At 36.8% G+C, this 24,214-nt stretch overlaps 3 protein-coding genes and 1 long non-coding RNA gene across 4 annotated transcripts; 1 reads left to right on the top strand and 3 right to left on the bottom strand.

Moving 5' to 3' along the window:
* Positions 1-1,712: 1,712 nt before the first annotated feature.
* Positions 1,713-6,490, bottom strand: LOC108170212 (uncharacterized). Its single transcript, XR_001786576.3, has 4 exons — positions 6,211-6,490; positions 6,024-6,126; positions 4,148-5,497; positions 1,713-2,485 (listed from the first exon to the last, which is right to left on the bottom strand). It is a non-coding gene; the product is annotated as an uncharacterized lncRNA (long non-coding RNA).
* A 10,864-nt stretch (positions 6,491-17,354) lies between these two features.
* Positions 17,355-19,798, bottom strand: LOC103418952 (scarecrow-like protein 3). Its single transcript, XM_070819154.1, has one exon. The coding sequence runs from the start codon at positions 18,969-18,971 to the stop codon at positions 18,231-18,233; it is 741 nt and encodes a 246-aa protein (XP_070675255.1). The 5' UTR covers positions 18,972-19,798; the 3' UTR covers positions 17,355-18,230.
* On the bottom strand, positions 17,556-18,092 carry LOC139194725 (scarecrow-like protein 3). The gene has a single exon (XM_070819630.1). The coding sequence runs from the start codon at positions 18,090-18,092 to the stop codon at positions 17,556-17,558; it is 537 nt and encodes a 178-aa protein (XP_070675731.1).
* A 3,005-nt stretch (positions 19,799-22,803) lies between the features above and the next one.
* On the top strand, positions 22,804-23,857 carry LOC139194724 (uncharacterized). Its single transcript, XM_070819629.1, has 2 exons — positions 22,804-23,076; positions 23,522-23,857. The coding sequence occupies exons 1-2, from the start codon at positions 22,804-22,806 to the stop codon at positions 23,855-23,857; spliced, it is 609 nt and encodes a 202-aa protein (XP_070675730.1).
* Positions 23,858-24,214: the final 357 nt, after the last annotated feature.

Raw genomic sequence — 24,214 nt, 5'->3', positions numbered from 1 at the left:
CGCTCTAACTTCAAATCTCATGGATGAAAATGTTCTAGTTAACAAGCTAAATAAACCTTTGATATCGTTATTAACACCTAGAAGTTGGAAAATCATGAAATTCATGCAAAATCCAACTATCAATAAAAAAAATTTGTACAAGTATTAGATAAAGAATAGTGATTATTGGTAGTAAATTAAACAAGAGTTTAATTGGGCCTATCATCGGAACTTTTTCCCGAAAATAAATATTTCAGGGGCGGGGCGTTACAGTAGGGTTCCGTTGTTAGCTTAACAATTATATGTAGTTTTCCCAATTACTTATGACTTATATATGCATAATTTGAAGGGTTTTTCCTAATGTAAATTCTAGCCCCAAACGAGAACATATATCAAACATGCAACCCGTTCAGACGTTTGATCAAATCTAAACATGTAAGGCTCATTAATCTTTATGAAAACCTTTTGAAAAACCAAGCAACCCTTAAGACATAGTATTTGCTTTAAGTCAAATTACAATTATTAAGCACTTAGCCAATTTCAGGGAAAGTCTCCAACCGAAATTGCATCAAATTACTTGTCTAAACATCCTAAGGGTGATCAAGCATAAAGATAAATAGATAGTTTAAACACGATGATTAATAATTCAAAACATGTATGCATAAGATCATAAACAAATTGAAAATAAACTACATATTCTTGCTAAGGCTTGTGGCCTCACCCTAGAAAAAAAAATAAATAGTTACACATATTCATAATTGAAGTCCAAAGAAAATATTAATAAGAAGCAAAGGATTGAAAAACACTTTGTATAAAATCTACAAATCTTAAAAGCTATAACTGAATTCTGATGTGAAAATTAACTTGACACACAAATTAAACCCTATTGTTGACAATTGTAGCAAAGATGTAAGTAGGGATCATTTTAGACCGGGGATTAACTAGGGATGCTAATCAACACAAATAAAACTCAAAAACACTAAACTAGACACTATAGACTCAAAACTGACTTAAATGACTCAAAACAACAACAAACAATAAAAAAGACTCAATTCTAGACCTAACAAGTGATTTTGACAAAAATAAAACTTAACTTGACTCAAAAGACTAAAAGAAAACAGATTTTGACTCAACTAACAAGACTTAATGAATGGGGGATTGTTTTTGACAAGTTTAAAACTTAAAACAGAAACTTTGCATAAAACACTTTATAAAAACGAGTTTGGTGAATTGAAAAGGGTGAAAGGCTAGTTAGAGGATCCTTCTCCACACATGACATATGCAACACAAACCAATTTCCAGTATTGTTCCCTTTTGTCTATGAATGACAACACCCCAAGTTAACCGTGACAGCACAAATTAACCATCAGATTTTCCTTAACTCATTGAATTGGATGCGATACACATCACAACCAAATTATCCTTCTCAAGTCCTCTAACTATGAAAAGCATGATAGAAAACATATCAAAGGTCATTAAGTTCTTTGAAAATCATAAGTGTTGACGAGACATTCGTAACTATGAAAAACATGATACTCCTGCCAATGATTTACTTAACACGATCGTGACTAGCAACCTTCACTACTTGTGAATATAAGTTCATAACGATTAGGTGAAATTCCCTTATACTCTAGCATCAAGTTCATGCATGCAAATTAAGTGTCGACCCTTAATCAACATACATAAACAAGTTTTAATAACTCAGATAAGCAAATCACATTCAAGACTCAAGAAACAATAACTGGATGTAATCAATTCATATATAGCATATAATCATGGCTTCGAATTCACCTCCAACTATAAAGAAATTAGTTCCACATGTCTTTAAAAACTGAAGATAACATTAAATTAAACAATGAAAATAAAAGATAGAAAACACCTAAGAAAGCTCCAGCAATCCTATGTTGAATGACAATGCTCGGCAAATGGCTCCTTCTCCTTGCAAAGCCACAACACAATGAGGTGTGTATGGTGAATGGTGTAGAAAAATATGGTAGAGGGTGGTGGTTTGAATTGTGGCAGAAAATATGTATTTATAGGGAGAAAAGGCACAACAAAAAGGGTTGAATTAGGACTCCAAATCAGCAAAGAACAAGGACAATTCTCATCAGATTCCAAGGATGAAAAGGAGTAGGAAATTCGTCAGATTTCTAGGGGGAAGAAGGATCAGGTTATTTGCATTATTTCATGGCTTCTAGAATAAGATATTAGGCACTCTAATGTGATAAGTAGTCCCCCTTGCAGCTGGATTTAAGGCATGATAAGATAAGGTTAGTTTAGATAAGATAAGGCTGGATAAGGTTTTGGATAATGTTCCTTCTTTTGAGCTGATTCCTTATCTTCTTTGTCTTGGATTTATTTTCTTCATCTTTTCAGCACATTCCTAGCCTCTTGAACTTCAAATTCGTCCATCCATCTTGCTCCACTCATAAGCTATCCAATTGATGCCCAAAACTGCTCCAAAATTCTCCAAATTGCATTTTCTTGCCAACTTTGTCATTTGGACCTACAAACACACGAAAATAGCTTAAAACACTATAATAAATACAAACTAACTACGAAAATGCAAGAAAACAATCTAACTAAGTCACATAAATATGCTCCTATCAAATTCTCTCTCCAAATCGGATAGAAAGGAACCCTGAGGTCGGCCAAGCTTATTTATTCTATAGTAAAAATCCTTCCTAGAAAAGGTCTTGGAATAAAACTAGAAAATAAAATAAATCAAGATAACTTAGGAAACAAAATCCTAATCAAACATGGAGAATCAACCACTTCAAAGATTTGCCACGTTCATGGGCTAAACCAGCTCCAAAACTGGCCCAAAGGTCTTGTTAAAGATTCAGACGTCTTGAACAACTTTGTAGAAGGGCTCAACTCCAGCAAACATCATCTTGACTGTTAAAAAGCCTAATTAATCATGAAACAACACTCTAGCAGTTTTGCACACTCGTCATTTATTTATTCACCATAATTCAACGGCTTGTCATAAAAATGTGAAACTTTGACACAAACAACTTCAAAGACTCATGACAATGATCCAATTGGAATTACTTCAAAATTCATCCGTTTGATCATTAGAAATACAAAACAAAGTATCAACATCTCACCAAAATGTATTAAGAATAGGATAAAATATATAATATGAAAGTGACTCATCAATATTCACATTTGATTTGACATTATTTCATGATTTAATCACGTGTGTATGTGTGTGTGTATATATATATATCTGATCTAAGTAGCCATGAAATGTAATTAGGTGTCACTCATGTCTTGTGGAATTAAATTAATTTATAGAAATCTAAAACTAACTTACATTTATATTGTAATGTCATGATGTGGACTTGTAATAACCTACGTTTATATTATAATAAGATGTTTATGGTGTATGAGTAGATTATAGCAATGATCCTTTAACTTTAACTCAACAGGGGCAATGGCCCTTCAACTAAAAATTCATTACTATTAGTCCATCAACTCATCAAAACGTGCATCTATGGTCCCTTAACTAAAAATTCATTACCATTGGTCCCTTAACTTTAATCCAACTGGAGAAATGGTCCTTTAACTTTAACTCAATTAGAGCAATGGTCCCTCAACTTTAACTCAATTGCATCAATGGTTCTTCCAACAGAACTCATTTTGACAAAATTTTGACGAAATCAATGAAAATGACCATAGCTACACTTTTTGATGAGTTGAGGAACCCCAATTGTAGCAATTGTCCTTCTAACATAACTCATTTTAACAAAATTCTGACGAAGTTGACGAAAATGACCATAGCTACACATTTTGACAAGTTGAGGGACCAGTGGTAATGAATTTTTAGTTGAGGGACCATTGCTTCAATTTGATTAAAGTTGAGGGACCATTGCTTCAATTTGATTAAAGTTGAGGGACCATTGTTACAATTTACTCATGGTGTAATCATCAACGTTGGTAGTGTCGTGCAATCACATTCAAGTATAATACCTACTTGACAGTGTATTAAGGACGTCCACAACGTAAACACCAACATTATTAACAACTTCTTCTCTTTCTTTTGACGAGAATTAATAGCTTCATTTTGTGTTAATATTGTTTGTTCAAAAAAAAAAAAAATTTACCATTGTTTGTACCATACTTGCCTAATTCCAAAACTACCAAGCACCAGTCAACTTCATACCTTCAAGGGCCCACTGAGAGGTTCATGCTGAGGCACCCATGTCGAAGCACAAGAGTTTCCCTCCACCTAGGAGGCCAATCACATCACAATACATGTCAACAGCAGAATAAAGCTCATAGAGTCCCACATTGACCGCGAAGAAAAGCTGGAAACTATCCTCCACTATAAAAGAAGACCATTATTTTACAATTAATCCCTAATGTCATTATTGTTGACACACCCCGACCTTAATGTCCACCTGGACTCCAAATCGAGCTGTGCTGGCCGACACCAGAAGGTGACGAAGCCATAATGTGTAGCGATGTGAAAAAATGTGAATAAATTTAAACCTCAAGGTGCCTAAAGGTAGGAGTGCGCATGTGAGTAGGAATGAATCTATTTCACACGTGATGTTAGAGCATAAGTACAGTACATTAAGGTAGGATAAAATTTATACAGTTAAGAGTACTTCCATAACAACGTTTTGCCATAAAGTCCTTGTCGGCATGAAAGTTCTGCTACTAAAACTTGGAGGGCAGAAAAAACAAGGGTGAGTGGGCCTAAACATAAAGCATTGTAAAACATTTTCAAAACATAATAAGCCCTCGCCGTAAAACAAGTATAGTTTCCAAAATATACATACTACGTATAGTATGAAAATACTTACCGTAGCCTGCAATATCTTAAGAATTCAATACATCACAATATTACGTAAATAAACATCTAACATTCGGTAATCACATAATCTCGCATAAACAAACATATCATATCGAGTGCTCATTGACATATGCTAACACACTAGTTCATGCAGAGATATTCTGACATGAGTAAGACTTGGTGTAATAATGATATACGCTATAGTACTACAATCACGTGAAGATTGGCGTTATGCGCATCACATACAAGTCCTAATTGCCTATAGCAATCTAGGAAAGGACTAGCACCTACAATGGATTCAAAGTGAGCATACGGTACGATGTGAACATAACGTGAAAGACTAGCCCTGGCCAGGGCGATTACTAACACTAGTGCAGCAACGATAAGCAGATAACGTAAATAAAATCATACAATGGTAAATCAATAATTTACGTCGACATAATACTATTCATTGCCGTAAATATAAATAAGGTATCCCGTAATAATATGCATACATGTGCGGATCATAGGATTCATAATAATCTCATAATTTATCATCATGACAATTCTTATAACGTCAATTTAATTATGGTATCACTTAGAAAATGCATTATAATCTATGTATGGAAACTCAAATAATATATATACTATATAAAAGAAAAGACCTACTCACAGATACTTGCAAAGTCGTAGCCGTTCATACGAGTAAATATGGATTGCCGATGTTAATTGTACCTAAGTATAATAGACTCATTAGTAAAACTCAATTAAAACATTTGAATTTGGAGAAATTGATGGCAAATTTGGAATCAGAGCATCGAAATGCCCTAAGGGGGTTCCGGGTAAATTTTATAAAAAGTCAACGAAAATATCAACGGTTAACCCTAAAAAGTCAATAGATATGCCGAGTCGGCCAACTACGATAAATCTTTAGAATTTGACTAAATGGATGTCAAAAACGGACTTGGGGCCCGAGAAAATTCTTCAAAAGTCAACACAAGGAATATTCCAACGAATAATATTCCCAAATATTCTGAGCCCATTTCGGAACTGGGCTAGGTTAGAACATTGGCCCAAAGGTTTAGGCCAGGTTTGGGTTTAGGCCTTTTTTTTTTCTGGTCGGATCGATTCGGTCCCCGTTGCGGGTCTGGTTGTTGGAATTTGGGCAGTGAACCAGAGCTCTAAACGAGCCAAAAACTCAATCATTTCTCACTTTCCACCTACCAAAATGAAGATAAACGAGTGTAAATTAGGATTATACCTTTCCCCGGATCAGTCATGGCCAGAGTTCACCGGAAAAGGCCTACAACTTGTGGCATCCCTCGCCTTAAATTGGGTTTGTTAACTCTGCGTCTTTTTTGCATCTAATCATGCCAAAACACTCATGAAATAAGTTAATCTTAGTCAAAAGGCTAGTGGAAGACAATTTGAATGGTCTAGAACTTTACCTTCTGTCAAGAATAGCAATAATATGCCATGATTCGTTAGGGAAAACGATGAACAGTGATTGTCACTATTTAGAGTGAGAAGCCAACTCCAAGCTCGGCCCTTCGTTTCTGGTCATATAAACAGGTAGTGATGATAGGATGTGGATGTTGAAGTCTCACCGGGATGGTGATGGTGGCTCGATGTCTGCGCTTGCAAAGGAATGAGAGGGATGAGAGAGTGGAGAGAGAAAGAATCTGAGGGAGATGAGAGCGAGAGAGACTAAGAGAGAGAAAGACAGTGTTTAAAAAAAAAAAACTAGTGAGAGGAAATGAGGTGGCAGCAAAAGAGGTCCAAAATTTCTAGAAAGGGACCCGGGACAAAGGAGGAGTGGTGTGTGGGCCCCACGTGGCTCACAAAACAAGACACAAAATATCTTTCCAATATAAAATTACCATTTTGCCCTCGATATTCAGTGTTTCGTAAAATATTCGTTATAACTTCAAATTCAATTATGTTTATGCCCACACGTTCGTACCATCGAGTACAACACAAATACACTAAAAGTATGAGTCATACGTCTCTCTAAACGATGGTCAACGAAAATCAAAATCCTTACCTCTAGGGGCATTTTCATCAATTCACTCATTTAAAATTAATAAAATCGTAAAATTAGGGACGGGTTGTCACAATTATACTTAAACTAGTCATTAGAACCCACTAATGATGATTATGCTTGAAACTATGTATTTGCGTAAACCCTTCACTATTAATGAGAACTCTTATACTCAGTGAACGTGGCCGAACTTAGGGTGAACCACGTACATCTTGTGTTTACTTCCCTATCTCTATCTCTTTACACATTATCATCACTAGGTGACCGGAGCAACTGAGCGAAGGTCACCAACTTCACATTTTACGTTATTCCAAAGTCTCGCTGATGTTGTACATCAACAACCATTATTACTTAACCTCGTGTAAACTTAAATTATTATAGTTTAACTTTTTTAAGAGTATCACTACCGTGTTTTTTATTTGAAGGGTACCATAGAATTTCACATAATGATTAATGCATGCCAACATATATTTCAAAATTCTAAATTGACCTCGGCTCAATAAAATCTGAATATTCCAAAACTATAATGAAATTTTAATTCTGAATATTTTTTTTAACTGAACATAAAAGCTTTATTTTCAATCCGATCGGCTTGAAAATCAACCTGGATAAGTTAGAGCTAGTCATTCTGAACATGGCACAACTTGGGGTGAAATTTTCTACCAAATTATCAACTGTATCATACTAATTTGTACTAAAAATTTGTGTCAATTAGTAATGCTGCTAGATTTGTATCAAACCGTACATATTTGGTATGGTATTTTTATTCAAAACTATTACCAATAGTATACAGTACCAAAATAGTATTATATAATGTTTTATAATATATTTACCATTTATATATATAGTAATTATTAATAATTAAATTCTCTGTTTCTTTTCGCTATAGAAACTAAGAAATTCAACCCTCTCGCACAACATCTTTCTCATCTCATGTTGGCGACACACACACACACACACTCTCTCTCTCTCTCCTTCTCCCTCCTTTGGTGTCGTTGCTGCTCTCTCTCCTCTGCGGATCATCTCATCTTCTCCTTCATTGAAAAATAAGTTTTGGCCCTTAAATTTAACTTAAACAATCAATTTTTGGCCCAAAAAGAATTGCCCACTAACAAAGTGACAAAATCATTACCATATACGAAAGTATTGCACGATAATAGTAATAAATTTTGTCATGCTAAATGTTTGGTAGGTTTTGATACAGTAATCATGCTGGACTCAACTCTAGCACAATTCTTCAACAGTAAGCCATATTTTATGGTGTTAAGCCTCCTTTTCTTCTCATTTCATTTTTGTCTTTCGTTGTGCAAGTTGCTTACTTTTTCCAATTCAAGTCACATCCACCATGCATTATTGATTCAAAGGAAATTTCATCATGCATACCTCTTAACTAGTTAATTATGAAAAAATAATAATAAACACACTTTTTTGCTCTTACACGTACTGTTTAATCAAGCTCTTTGTTATTGTTTTATTTATTCAATTCAATGACCAAAAATTGAGATGAGTCTATAAAACCAAGCTTTTCATCTCTACTTCATTTTCTTGGCGTGTACAGAGAATAAGAGAGAGTTATTGGTTCTTGTGTGGTGTTACGGGGCTCCAGTGGCATTTGAATGCTGGGTTTGCTGTTAATTTTGGTCATGGTTCTGTGTTGCTTGCCCGAGCTAGCCAGTCAATTCTGCCATTTTCTTGCTTGGTGCGTTGCAAGCTGAGTTAGGAGCGATTTTATATGAATTAAGAATGGCTTTTCTACAGAATTGGTTTACCTCTTATTCTAAATTAAATTACAGTGTATACGCTTGATGAGTTAGCTTGTCATCATTTGCCCCTCTCTTTAACTTGGTGGCTTCTATAAATCTTAAATGCATGCTGGCTTATGTAGGGTTCAGCAACCTTCTAGGAAAAAGAACTATGTTGCGGATAAATTAACAGGAATTGGTGCTTCTATGGAGTATAGTTGTCATACTTCAAAGGCTCCTCCAAATGATGTTGGTGATTTAGTTCACGAAGATTTATGGGAGGATGCTAGACCCAAATTTGTTTAATTGTTTTTGTGTGTTTCTGGCTGTAGACCTTCCTTTGTACCAAAAAAAAAAAAAAAAGAATAAGAGAGTTTTATTTTCTAAGTCTTGAGAAGAAAAAGAAATTAAAACTTACACTGATCACTTAGTATTACAGTCTAATTGTATTCATTTTCACTTGTAAGTGAGAGGTCTTAGGTTCGATTCTCGCCAAAGGTGAATTTGAACCATATTATTGCTAGTTTATTGTGAGACTAAACTCACATTAGTCCCCATTAGTGTAGATAATATTGTGTGTTAAAAAAGAGTAGACTTTAACTCAATTGGAGCAATAATCAATCAACTAAAAATCTATTACCTTTGGTCTCTCAATTCATTAAAACGTGTAGCTATGGTCCCTCAACTAAAAATTAATTACCATTGGTCTCTCAACTTTAATCCACCTGGAGAAATTATCCCTCAACTTTAACCCAATTGAAGCAATGATCCCTCAACTTTAACCCATTGTAGTAATGATCCTTCCAACATAACTTGTTTTGACAAAATTCTAACAAAGTTGATGAAAATGACCATAGCTACACTTTTTGATAAGTTGAAGGACCCTAATTATAGCAATGATCCTTCTAACATAACTCATTTTGACAAAATTTTGACAAAGTTGACGAAAATGACCATAGCTACACATTTTGATGAATTGAGAAACCATTTTTCTAATTTGATTTAAATTGAGAGATCATTGCTACAATTTACTCTAAAAAACATAAAAATAAAAAAATAAATTCACATCGACACACTCTCTCTCACCAAAACCGGTCATGGGGCCTTTTGGGCCTTACCTCCAAGTGAGCTCGATTGCCTGGATTAATCCCAAAACCATTTTGAGGCCCAATTATGGCATTTAAGAGCTAATTAATCATATTAATTATTCCACCATTATGTAATTTTTGGGTGTGCGACCCCTCAGGTTCTAAGTGATCAAACTCCTCTAATCGTTATGCGAATTTAAAACTATCTTCTAATTCCCTTCTTATTATTATTCTCAAAGTCTCGCAGACTTTGAGTGATGCTTGGCTGCATATTATGAATGGTACTTGCATTTCCGCTAGGGAGATGCATTTATTCTCTTATTTGCAAAGAACGTACATTTTCCGTAGAATTTTTATAATTAGAACCGTTCAATTTCTTAATCTTCATTTGAAGATCATCCTTACAACAAATCATTCTAACCGAAGATTATTTAGTCATCTAAATGTATGTAATATATCCACCATACCAAATAACATATTATATTGAACCAAACTATGCACTCAATAACCCCCAAATGTATAACGCGTATCACAGAGTTACTACATTATCCACAAAATAACAGTTATGTGATGCCTCAGGACAAAAGGCTTAACTTTGCATTATTGTAACGATTGAACTCTTATTGACATGTGTATGTAGTATACATACGTAAGAGTTCCTATTTGATCGCTTTTAGGGAACTGAAGCTACCTATGTATCTGTTTTAGTGTCACCCTACAATGACATAAGACCAGACATTAAAATATATAAATCATTTGAAATTAGTCTCAACAGTCAAAATACATTAGATTGCAATCCCATATTATATGAGCTTTGCCCTATATTCTTTTGAACTTGTACTATTATATTATTTACAAATAATAAACAATACCTTTGCACACTTGATTAAGTTGTATTCCCAAGATTACATCAAATGACTTTTAGGGTACACTTTTAATTAGTGTCCCTATTTGAAAATAATGAAAGTTCATTTACATATATGTGTGTGTGTGTGCATCATAATCGATTCAAATAGATTATCACTAAAAAAAAAATCTATTAAAATAACCACAACAAATGATCTAGTGGTAAGGGCGCAAACTGCGACTTCCCAATAAACAAATGAATGTGAGAGGTCTTGAGTTCGATGCTCTAAGCTGGTGAGTCTGCTTGACTGTGTTACGGGCAAGCTAAAATTCCTCATCTCGGAAGAGATGGATAATCTTGGCTTGCCATCAGTTGTTGTTGTTGTTGTTTTTTTTTTAATTTTTATTTTAAAGAACCTATTAAAATAGAGATCGTTTAATCATCGGTATATATTTGAATAAATCGACGATTTCGATAAACTTATGTTGGATAGTTGACCTTTTGTAATTAGTTTAGTTACACCTATTTGGGTCCTTGTAATCAGATTGTAATTAGGAAAGATGTTATTTGATGTTTCTTTTCCTGTAAATCAGTCTTGTACATTATATATTTTCCTCATTGGTGAGAAGAATGATATCAGGAAATTAAACCCCAAAAAATAAGCCCTAATTAGCATGGTATCAGAGCAAAGACCCTAGGATTTCTGCTCTGCCCGTTCCCTTAAGCAAACTCGGCCCTCCCATGGAGAACCTACCACCACTCCACGGTGGAAACAACCTCATCCTAATCGATTCCACCCCTACACTAAACACTACAACCCTAAACACTACTACCCCAACCGACCCTACCATGAATCCTACCCTACCTATATCGCAAGTTGTTACATAGATTGTCCATTATGATTCGTCTACTGCTTCGATTGGCATCAAACTCAATGGTGCCAATTATGGAGTTTGGTCTCAAATTGTTGAGATGTTTGTTGCTGAAAAAGACAAGTTTGGCTACTTTTTTGGGAGTAATCCATAGCCACCTACCGACGATCCGGCCTTCACCAAATGGCATACAGAGAACACTATTGTGAAGGGTTGGCTCATCAACTTTATGGAACCCAATTTGATTGGGTACCTTCTTCAACTACCGACGGCAAAGGAAGTGTGGGACACGATTGCTCACATGAGACAAGATGGACGACCAGTGGAGACATACTATAGTGATCTTCAATCTTTGTGGCAAGAGATTGATTATCGTCAACCCAATCTAATGAAGTGCAGTATTGATATTGAAATTTATAATAAAATTGTTCAAACGGATTGTGTGTACACTTTGCTTGCAGGATTGGATAAGATGTTTGATAAAATTCGTAGTGATATTATATGAACTGAGCCCATTCTTTCCGTCGAACAAACTTTTGCTTATGTTTGCCGGAGGGAATGCGATGAGTTGTGATGAATACCGGAGGACAGCTGCCAAGTAGGGCAGCCATGGTGGCTCGACCTATTACACGAGTTGTAACTCCACCTACACCGAGCCCAGGACTACAACCCCAAGCTACTACCCCGAGCCTAGCACAGGGTTCGCTCTTTGCTGCTAAGACGGCATCACGGCCCACCTCAGGTCCCCACCCTCCTCGTCTTAAACCACATGTCCCAGCTGTTGCGGTAGTGAGAAACATGGCTACGATAATTACTTCAAATTACATGACTATCATGACTGGTGGGAACTGTTGAAGCTTCCGAAACAACGGGAACGAGATGAGCAAGCCAAGTTAGGGCAAGCCAATCTCGCCACCTCCATGTCCCAATTATCTTTGATATCTCAAGATGATCCTCCTCCTATTTCGAGTTCTTTTGACATGTCTCTGGAGTCTTCAGGTAACTGTGGTTATGTTTTTAATATGAATAATGATGATACTCCATCCGGATGGATCATTGATTCCAGTGCCACATACTATTTGACTTATGATCCCATTGATTTAACTTGTGATACTGTTCCACTTCGACGTAATATTATTAATGCTAATGGAGTCACCTCATTGGTAATTGGTGCTGGCACCGTACGCCTCACCCTCTCTCTCTTTGCCTCATACATTACTTGTACCTTCACTAAAGCATAAATTGATGTCTCCTTGCCAAGCTATCGAACAATTAAACTGTTGTGTGCTAATGTATCAAAGTTTTGTTTTATATAGGATATTCTCAAGAAGGAGATAATTGGTCATGGTACTAAGATGGGGGATCTTTATTTTGTGGATGATGTCAGTACATGACGGGTCAATCTCGCCCAAGGAGCTGTTGATCACAAGGGACGTCAGATATGGTTATGGCATTACCGTTTGGGTCATCCATCTTTCAATTATTTGCAGCATATGTTTTCGGATTTATTTGTTGGTTGTTCAATTTCAGACTTTAAATGTGACACTTGTATACTTGCCAAGAGTCATTATGTTTCTTATCCGCTGAATTCTAATAAAAGTGTTAGTCCTTTTGGTCTTGTTCATTCAGATGTTTGGGGACCATCTCCGATTACTACTTCATTTGGTATTCGGTGGTTTGTAGCGTTCATAGATGATTGCACATGGATGACATGGTTATATCTTCTTAAGCATAAAAGTGATGTTTTTCGGCTTTTAAGATCTTCCACACCATGGTTCAGACACAGTTTTCTACTAAAATACAGATTTTGCATTCTTATAATGTCGGTGAATATGTTAATAATGATCTTTCACATTATTTAACTAATCACAGAACTCTTCACGAAACTACCTATCCTCAGACTCCTCAATAGAATGGGATGGTTGAGCGCAAAAATTACCATATCTTAGAAACGGCTCGCTTACTCTTGATTGGGGCGTATGTTCTATGCTATTCTTGGGATGTTGCTCTTCAAACCACCACTTATCTTATCAACTGTCTACCATCCAAAGTCCTGGATTTTCTTACCCTCTTACAAGTCCTTGCTACATTCATGCATCTACCGTCAGTTTTGGTACTCTCGTCTTGGGTTTTTGGATGTGTTGCATTTGTTCATCTTCATAAAAATCAACGGACGACTTGAACCGTGTGCTATCTGTTGTATTTTTATGGGGTATAGACTCCATTAGAAAGGGTACCGTTGCTACCACCCTCATTCCCGTCATATGTACGTTACTATGGATGTTAATTTTTCCGAGTCCGAGATGTATTACCTTTCAGATTCTTCCAATCCTCTTCCTCAGGGGGAGACACAGCATGACGAGAAGGATTGGACCATGGATGATACTACTGATCTTCCGCTGCCACTGGCTGAGCTAGCAGTAGAGCCTATAGTGGCTACGTTGCCAGCCCAGCCAACAACAGCTGTAGTGCTGCCCATAAAATCAACGACAGGCACAGCAGTGCCGTCCTCACCCACGACAATAGTGCTGTCATTTGTCAACTTTGAGACTTCTACTGATACTACTCCCCCTCATCTCCAAATATAGTACAACCAGTGACCATACTCCTGATAATATTCTTGAGGTAAGCTATACTATCCCTGTTGATGTATCTGTTGTTCCGAATTATCAAATACCTTTCAAGCACAACCGGGGAATGCCACCCAATTGTTATTCATCGGACACAACGAAAGGCTTTAAATACCTCATTGCCAACGATGTGTCATTACATAAATTATCAAAACTCGACAAAGCTTTCGTACAACAAATATCCAATGATAGCACACCAAGTTCCTTGAATGAGGCAATATCTGAGGATCGATTGGACCAAGGCAATGGAGGAAGAAATGGCTGCATTCCAGAAAAATCAAACATGGGATTTAGTTCCACTACCTCAAGGAAAGAAGAGAGTTGGGTGTCGATGGCTGTACACCATGAAGTACAAAGCTGATGGGTTTGTTGAACGATACAAAGCATGATTGGTGGCCAAGGGATACCCTCTGATGTATGGTGTTGATTATACAGAGATATTTGCCCCGGTAGCAAAGATTAATACGGTAAGAGTATTGCTTTCATTAACGGCTAACTTAGATTGGCCATTACAACAATTTGATGTAAAAAATACTTTCTTACATGGTAATCTTAAAGAGGAAGTGTATATGGATATTCCACCTAATTATGCATCCGTTTTACAACCTGGAGTAATGTGCAAGTTAAATAAAGCGTTGTATGGGTTGAAACAATCACCTCGAGCATGGTTTGGTAGATTCCGGATGACTATGAGGAAATATGGGTTCAGGCAGAGCAATTCAGATCATACACTTTTCTTGAAACGTCGAATGGGGAAATTGATGGCATTTACCATTTATGTGAATGATATGATTGTTACAGGTGATGGCAAAGAGGAAATCTCAAAGAAAGTATGTTTTAGACTTGTTAGCTGAAACTGGAATGTTTGATTGTAAACTGGCTGACACCCCCATAGTCCAAAATCACCATCTTGCCATGCACTCTGATCAAGTTCCCACTAACAAAGATCGTTATCAAAGGTTAGTTGGAAGATTAATTTATTTACCTCACATTAGGCCAGATATTGCATATGCAGTAAGTGTTGTTAGTCAGTTTATGCATTCTCCAAGTGATGCACATATGGGTGCAGTTGAACGCATCCTATGATACCTAAAGTCCTCACCGGGTAGAGGCATCATGTTTTCCAAGAATGATCATTGTTGAATAGAAGGTTGCCCCAATGCGGATGAGGTAGGCAACATTACTGATCATTAGTCCACATCTGGTTACTTTACATTTGTGGGAGGAAATTTAGTGACTTAGCGGAGTAAGAAACAGAAAGTGGTTGCTTTATCAAGTGCAGAGGTGGAATACAGGGGTATGGCAAAAAAAGTATGTGAGCTATTATGGCTTCGGAGGTTACTTGGTGAGCTCGGGTATCCTTCAAATTTAGCCTCGGATTTATTTTGTGATAATAAAGCAGCTATCGATATCTCACACAACCCAATTCAACATGATCACACAAAACATGTGGAAGTTGACCGACACTTCATTAAGGAGAAGTTGGATGAGAATATTATTCAATTCCTGTTTGTAAAGTCAGAGGATGAATTGGCATATATCTTAACTAAAGTTGTTGCAAGTCGAGCGTTCTACAATTCTCTTGTCAAGTTAGGCATGAACGACATTTATGTACCAACTTGAGGGGGAATGTTGGAGAGTTGACATTTTGTAATTAGTTTAGTTACCTATTTGGGTCCTTGTAATCAGATTGTAATTAGGAAAGATGTTATTTGATGTTTCTTTCCTTGTAAATCACTCTTGTATATTATATATTTTCCTCCTTGGTGAGAAGAATAATATTAGGAAGTTAAACCGTAAAAATAAGCCCTAATTAGCATCTTACTCTACGAGTTCAAATCCCACTATTTAACATTTTATAATTGTACATTTCTTATTGGGTAACCTGTAGCTAAATCACATGTTACTTGAAAAATCCCTCAGCCCAACAATATGCACTTAAGAGGATATGGTTGATGTTATCCTAGCTTAGACAGTTGCATATAAATTTGGATATAAAGCTCTTCAAATGCTTCTTCTACTTGTTGGTGAAGAGAACTGGATAGAAGGAAAAAACACATACAACGGGATCAGCAAAAATGTTTTGAATATCGATACCAGACAATGCGGATGGAACTAAAGCAGAAACTGTGGCAGTTTGCCACACCGATACACCAAGATGGACATTGGGCATTTGGTTTTCCAACTCCTTAAAATTAAGCCAGGAACAGTTGTTGTAACATCCCACATCGACCAACAGAAAGGGGGGTGATGTGCCTTATATGTACATGCCCACCTCCATATAGTACGAGGCCTTTTGGGAACTCACTGGCTTCGGATTCCATTGGAACTCCGAAGTTAAGAGAGTTTGGGTGAGAACAATCCTAGGATGGGTGACCCACTAGGAAGTTCTCGCGTGAATTCCCAAAAACAAAACCATGAGGGCGTGGCTGGAGCCCAAAGCGGACAATATCGTGCTACGGCGGAGCCGGTCTGTAATGTGACAGTTGCAATATGCCATTTCTTACCTAGTGGTAAAGTTATTAGTGGATATCTGATGTACTTCTTGTTCCCTAAGTAATGTTTAATGTACAACAGTACGTGTCTGTTTACATTAATAAAATCTCATAACCCTGTTTGGTACTCGCAAAGATTGAGGGATACCATGATCCCATTATCTCTTGATCCTTTGATTAAAGTATATAATGAGCTACATATGGCGCTTTATCGAGTAGTGGAAAGCAATTGTGGTTATGCATCATGGTGCAGGTTCGATCTCCAATAATTTTCCTCCTCCTTAATAACTAACTATTTAACACTTACTCTATCGCTCGATCACTAAAAAAAAAGCAGTGTGCTAAAAATTAACTAATTAACACTTTATGTCATACTGTTGAGTGGACTTGCATATAATGGGGTCGTTGATGTCAAAGTCGCGCCTAATATAGGACTTCCCTGGAACTTGTTTTGTATTACAATCTTCCTACGTCTCTCACCACGCGATTTTCAGCCTTCATAAAGACATCTTAGATCTATCTATATGGGCTGATGAGAGATAGAGAGGGGACAAAACACTTCAACTCAAATACTTTAGAAAAACGCATTTCTAGCTTACCGAGGTTTCAACTCCAAAAAATAAAAAATTAAAAAAAAGATTTTTCAATGGAGGAGGGTAAAAAAAAAAACTAATGAAAAAGGTTTGAAAACTTTGAGTTTTAACGATAATGACAAAATAAAGGGTAAAACGAATAGTACCAGGATTGACTTTTTAATGTAAAAATATGGTTTTTCGTTCAAATGAATTAGAACCTGACAAGTGGCTAGCTGATGAATTTTTTCGTCCTAATTGGGTTCTTTGAGGGGTTTTGTACATGTTTCAATAAAAAAAGAGGATTTTGTACAAAACTTAATAGGGTGTTTGTTTCAAATATCAGCAGTAATTGTAATCAATTAGATACATAAGGAAAAGAAATTGAACACATAACAAACCTCCACGAACAAATGAAATGCAGACAGATTCAGTTGGACAAAATTCTTCATGATTAGACGAGAAACTCGAACATTATGCGATGATCAGTATCAATATTCCATGTTTTACTTCCTGCACCTCCAAGCTGACATCGAAAACAACGGTCTATCTTGCCAGGAAATCAACACACAACCGTTCTCTTCCCTCATTCTATACCCGTCACAACCATAGCTCTGCAACATCCTCTTTGCCTGCAGCATTTCGTAATAGCTCAAAGGCACATTTCCAAAGACAGCTAAATCAAGCCTTTGAATCCATTTGTCAAGCTTTTCATGTCTTTCGGTCCTCTCAGATCCCTCGCAAGCTATAATGTTTTTTATCTCTTCCCCAAACAGCATTTTCTCTACCTTCAGTCTCTCCAATGAGGTTCTCAACATCGTAGACTCCAAGCAATCAAATAATGCAGCATACAAGTACAGAGATTCCAATAGCCTCTCCATCAGAGTGGATCCATTATGGTTAGAATCTTGCTCGGTTATTACCATAACCTTCGGTGTCAAACCCCAAAATGCATTAAGAAAGCTATCCAATTTCGCTGAAGGAGTTAAAGATAGCGGTGATGACGAGGTTGAATCAGGACTCGGGCTATACCCGTTGCCCATCTCTTTCTCTAGCAACTCACCCAATGTGCCTTGGTTCATTTGCAATGCTCTTGGCAAGTGATTTCCATTTGAACCCTTTGATGCTAATGGGGACTTCTTTTTCAGGAGTCCATCATCCGACGCCAAAAGGGAGTGCAACTAGAGAACTGAGCTGATAGCTAGAGCCTCGCCAGTTTTGACACGAAGTTTGTCCATATCGAGATTTTCCAATTTGCTGATTATGGGACAGAACTGAATTGGGATATCCAATTTTTTGGCTTCCTCAGTCAACCTATGAGCCATTTGATCCAGTACATCTTTCTGCTGATGAACACCGGTGATTCTCAAATGAGGCGGACCTTCAGGTCTTGCACTTAAAACTTGAAGAAGAGTAATCCATTGAACAAGTTCAGCTGCATTAAGATCAATTATATGCACCATCTTTTCCCCTTCCATGGCTTCCATAATAGCTTGGTTTGTGAGCACAAAAGCCACCTTTAGGAAGGGAAGCATCTTGAAAAACACTTTCCGAACTAGAATTTCATCTGAAACCAAAGATATTTTAGTGGAATTCAGGGCCCTGTGAAGACCGGGCCAAGCTTTGAGGATTCGATTAGCAAAAGCCTCAGTGAAGTAGGCAGCAATCCGCTGCATGGTATCACCGTCGGCAGCGGCGAGTTGGGAGATTTGCTCAAGGGCGACATTTGCATTTTCAAGGCTTCCGGTGGCAACATGGTTTGCACAAGTGAGCAACAAGTGGATCAAATATAAACCGTGGTCCTCGGATTTGAGTTCTTTAAGCCAAGGGTATGGTGAGCTTAAACTAGGTGAAAATGAAATCATGGAAAAGCATTGGAGAGGAGATGAAGTTGCAGACGATGACCCTTCGTCTTGAAACATTGGTGCCTTATGTATAGCAAACAAGAATGATTTGGTAATTAATTGGATAACAAAGTTGGCTGAATAATTCAGGGGATTTCTAAACAAGTACCCTATTCCGAGTGTTCATGCAAGAACAAATTGCACGAATTCACAATTTGAGAAAAATGTGTACTCTCAAACAAGCATTCACAACAACAACAAACAAAAGAACTTATAACCAAAGTGCTTTTTGGACAAAAGAAGGCCTTACTCCTAAGCAATAGCACCTAATTGGCTAAGAATTTATAGAATGTATGATCTTAAATATGCGAAGAAGGTGCCAAACTATCAGAAAAAGGGGTTTCAATTTTATCAGTAGAAAGAAAAATATCAGAAATTCAATCAAACCCCTACTAGAAAGGCTAAAATGGGAAAAAAAACCTATGATAAAATCAGATTAGATTCCCAAAGAAAACCAATGAAATCCAGGAGAGAAGTCGCCTGAGAAATCATAAGTAGAACAACAAAAACAGCTGAAGAAAGAAACTAGTTGTATAAGAACTAACCAAGCGAAGAAAGAAGAGGGAAATCCTTGGTGGGTTTTGTAATTGATCAAAGGCCCAAGTAGAAGTCAGAACCCCGTGAGAATTCAAGGAAAGCAGCCTTCTGGGTTTTGAGCTGATGTTCTTCTTCTGGGTTTTTTTTTCTCTGTTTTTATAAGATTTGAATTTAATAAAATTGGAAGTTGGGAGTTTTTGAAGAGAGACAGAAGCTCGTAGCTATGGCTTCGTTGTCGACAATGCGCGGGGAAGTCCTTTTGTCCTTATTGATTTGTTGTCCTTGGTTCCCAAGTGGAACATGGAATTTGTGAGATGATGAGCCAAATTTAAAACAGAGTAAATTCTGTCCCTCAAAAACTCAAGGAAACCTACTTTATTTGAATTTTGTCTTGACCTAAGGTGGATAAGGAATCAGATGTGGCCCAAAGACTTGTTAATATTCCCAAGAGTAAATTGTACAAATGGTCCCTCAACTTTAATCAAATTGGAGCAATGGTCCCTCAACTAAAAATCCATTACCTTTGGTCCCTCAACTTATCAAAACGTGCAGCTATGGTCCCTCAACTAAAAATCCATTACCATTGGTCCCTGAACTTTAATTCAAGTGGAGAAATGGTCCTTTAACTTTAACCCAATTGTAACAATGGTCCTTCCAATATAACTCGTTTTGACAAATTTTTTGACATAGTTGACGAAAAAAACCATAATTATATACTTTGATGAGTTAAGGGATCCTAATTATATAAATGGTCATTCCAACATAGCTTATTTTGACAAAATTTTGACAAAATTGATGAAAAGGACTATAGCTACACATTTTGATAAGTTGAGGGACCAATGGTAATGGATTTTTAGTTGAGGGACCATTGCTCCAATTTGATTAAAGTTGAGGGACCATTTGTACAATTTACTCTATTCCCAAAGGTTAGAAGAATTCAAACATGCCCTAACAAAGACAAACAGAGGATTTGTTTGGTAGTGGAAGGGGACAAGTGTAGGAATTGCAACAAAGCTCTTTGGGTGATACCAAAATAGAGGACTTGTCTTTTAATTTATTTTGTTTTGATATGGCCATCTCATGATCATACCATTGGTATTTTTTTTTAACAAACGATATTATTTACATTAAGAGGTGGGAGGGTAGGCTCAGCCTCACAATAAGCTAGTAATAATGTGGTTCAAATTCATTTTTGGCAAGAATCAAGCATAAGACATCTCACTTACAAGTGAAGAAAAATATCACTACGTTGTACAATTGGTATTACCTTGCTAATATTAAGACAAAAAGATGGGGAGCTTAAGCAACCCTCCAAAAGGTACATGCCCTTTTTATCTCTACTTCTTGGTGGACTCCCATTTGGATCACTCTCTTCTTTCTTTTTTTTTTTAACATCTTTTGGAAATATTTGAATTAATTAACATTGTGTTTTTGAAATCTATCATGCACTACCTAAGCGTAGATAAGTTAGTTAGATCATTATGCCCCTCTCGTTGGACTTAAATTTGAATCTTCATTTCGTAATTTATAAATTTTATAGGGATATAGCTTAATGCATCTCAAAGAAGAAAAGAAACAAAAATTATAGCTAATATTTAGCCTAAATTTATAAAATATGAAAATTTAGCTCATATGATTATTGAGAATATGTCTTATATTGATGAAAAGAGAGACTTTGCATGGACTTATAAGAGATCGGGCTACTTCTCATATTGCCAATTGGTTATACGGTGGAATCCCAACTTTCTTCAATGATATGTCAACATCACACTTTATGTTCCAATAAGTAAGGAAAATATGACAATTAATGTTATCGTTTAGTAGTATTCTCTTCACTTGTAAGTGAAAGACCTCAAATCTGACTCACATAAATCACAAGGACGTACTATACTTTGTTGAGTTTACTTAGTAAAATACACGTAGTTGATCCAACCACGAAATGCCATGTTGACAATACACATCAAAAGAGCATTTCATCGGCTTTTTATGACCTTTGTGTATGAAGACAAAGATGATGAGATATCAATGGTGATTTTGGTGCATCCAAGATTGAAAAATCCCAACCATTAAATCAAGTCACTAAAAGGTAAAAGGTGTAGATGAGAGGTTGGTGATCCCTTTAATTACTCTATTTTTCAACAACTAGGATACAACAGCCTCCCTTTTCTTCATTATTATAAGCAGTGGGTTAAAAAGAAAACTCCGTTACAAAACCCTGCTTGTTGAAAATACTGGTGGGTTAATGAATGTTCACAGTGATATTGAAAACATTGGTAGATTTTTCAATGCCCACACAAAGTGATATTGACTTGGGAAATGAAGGAGGATTGTATTGTCAAAAGGGCTGTAAATTTCAATGTATAGTTAATACGTTTGTTTGGAGTTGCTCTATAAATAGAGCGCTTCGTATGCTTTCAAGATACACAAAGAAACATGAAAGATCAATAACATCAGTATCTATTCCTCCCTCTTTTATTTGTCATCCCCTTGTGTTATAGTTACAGTGTGATATTTTACACATGCTTCGCTCCTGTCACTAGTAAAGGTTATCTCTCGAACTATTACCTATTTATAACACGTTATCATCACGATTCTCTAACCATTTCTCATTTCTCTTCATCGAAAGAAAAAAAAAAAGGTTTGCTCTAAGGATTTTACTATTCATCTTCTTCCTCTGCCTCAACTGCTGGATTTATCCTTGCGACGAATTGTTTGCACCATGCCTGTTTTTAGTTCTCAATCTAACAGTTACATATATCTTTGATTTCTTGTTTGGTGTAGCTCTTGATTACTAACCCAGTGTTTATCTATGTTAATTTACTGCAATCCAAGATGGTGCGGTACAATCGCCCATCTTGAACTGGAAATTTAATCTTACTGCAATCCAAGATGGTGCGGTATCATCGCCTATCTTGGACTACATATCTAATTTTATTGCAAATTTTAGGTTGAGCGGTACAGTCACCCACCCTACTCTGCATACTTAAATTTGCCTGCTTTTTAATTTTATTGCAATTTTAGGTGGTGCAGTATAATTGCCCACCCTGCTCTGCATATTTAAATTTTCCTGTTACCTGAGTGGTGCGGAATAATCGCTCATCCTATGTTATATTATTTCAATGAGAATGGTGCGGTACAATCGCCCTCCTCATTCATCATGTAAATCTTGAGCCAGAAGTTTTGAGTGCTTATTATTTTGGCCTGAAGATCAAAATGAAAAATTTGTAAGAATTAAAAGTTCTAACATTACACACCTTCATAATACATATTATTGCAAGTTCTTACACATCTCAATTTTCTTTCAGAAAAGAAAATGACGAACTTGGAAAAGCTTGATTTTGTTGCCCTGGACATTACTGAGAAGAACTACCTTACCTGGGTAGTGGATACCAAGATCCATTTGGAGGCAAGGAATCTTGGAGAAACAATCAAGGAAGAGAACAATGCATCTTCTCAAGATCAGGCAAAGGTCATTATCTTTATCTGTCGCCACCTTGATGAAGGACTAAAGAGCGAGTACCTAACAGTTGAAGATCCGTTAGCTCTCTGGAAGGCATTGAGAAACATATACAATCACCAGAAAATGGTAATTCTTCCAAGAGTTCGTTATGAGTGGACTCACCTAAGGATCTAGGATTTCAAGTCAGTGGCTGAGTACAATTCTGCGATGTTCAGAATTAGCTCCCAGATGAAACTTTGTGGGGAAACTATCACTGAAGAAGATATGCTGGAAAAAACTTTTAGCACCTTTCATGCCTCAAATGTGAGAACAACAGTATAAAGAGCGAGGTTTTACTGAATACATCCAGCTGATATCTATGCTCCTGGTTGCTGAACAAAACAATGAGCTCCTGTTGAAAAATCGTCAATCCTGATCTAATGGATCTACACCATTCCCAGAAGTGAATACTGCTTCCCTCAAAGTGAACGCCACATCCTCTGGTGGTAATAATCATAAACGAGGATGTGGCCACAGGCGAGGACGATGGAATGGGAAAAGCAAGAATCATGGTGTCCAGTTTCATAACCAGGTTCCAAGGCATAATTCAAGCTCGAGCTTCAAAAATGTGAATCACCACAAAGGCAAAGCTCATATGAACAATACTCCCAGAAACTCTGAAGGAGCCTGCCATAGGTGTGGTGGCAATGGGCACTGGGCGTGTACTTGTCGTACCCCAAAACATCTGATGGATCTAAATCAAGCCTCCATCAAGGAGAAGGGTGTCGAGACCAATTTTCTCGACCAGGCTAAACCAATGGATATACCTGATTCAGTGTGCGACTTATCAGAGCAGTTGAACACAACCCACCTAGATGTCTCAGACTTCATTGTGAAAAGAGGGAATGAAGTGTACCGGTCCGACTGAATCATTTATGTTTGATAAAGCATGGATAAAAGCTATGGTCATTCTCAAAACATGAGAAATGGCGGAGATATCTGTCTTGCAGACAGCGCAACCACACATACAATACTTCGAGATTGAAAGTATTTTTCAAGCTTGATGCTTACAAAAGTAAGGGTAACAACAATATCAGGTCAATCAGATGTAATTGAAGGCTCAGGGAAGCCCAGATTATGTTACCAAATGAAACAATATTGTCCATACAGAATACGTTGTACTCTACTCGATCTACTTGAAATTTGTTGAGTTTCAAAGACATACATTTAAATGGATACCACATTGAAACGAAAAGTGCAGAAAATGTGGAGTATCTATGCATTA

Source organism: Malus domestica, chromosome 03 (assembly GCF_042453785.1).
Source record: "Malus domestica chromosome 03, GDT2T_hap1".
In the NCBI taxonomy this organism is placed as follows: Eukaryota; Viridiplantae; Streptophyta; class Magnoliopsida; order Rosales; family Rosaceae; genus Malus; species Malus domestica.
This window is presented reverse-complemented; position numbering and strand designations above follow the sequence as displayed.

What these genes read in the sequence shown, in the direction of transcription:
- LOC139194725 (XM_070819630.1), bottom strand. Translation starts at nt 18,092, where the DNA reads ATGGGCAACGGGTATAGCCCGAGTCCTGATTCAACCTCGTCATCACCG.
- LOC103418952 (XM_070819154.1), bottom strand. Translation starts at nt 18,971, where the DNA reads ATGTTTCAAGACGAAGGGTCATCGTCTGCAACTTCATCTCCTCTCCAA.
- LOC139194724 (XM_070819629.1), top strand. Translation starts at nt 22,804, where the DNA reads ATGACGAACTTGGAAAAGCTTGATTTTGTTGCCCTGGACATTACTGAG. An exon ending in TATACAATCACCAGAAAATG is followed by an intron (nt 23,077 to 23,521) that starts GTAATTCTTCCA and finishes TTTCATAACCAG; the next exon opens with GTTCCAAGGCATAATTCAAG.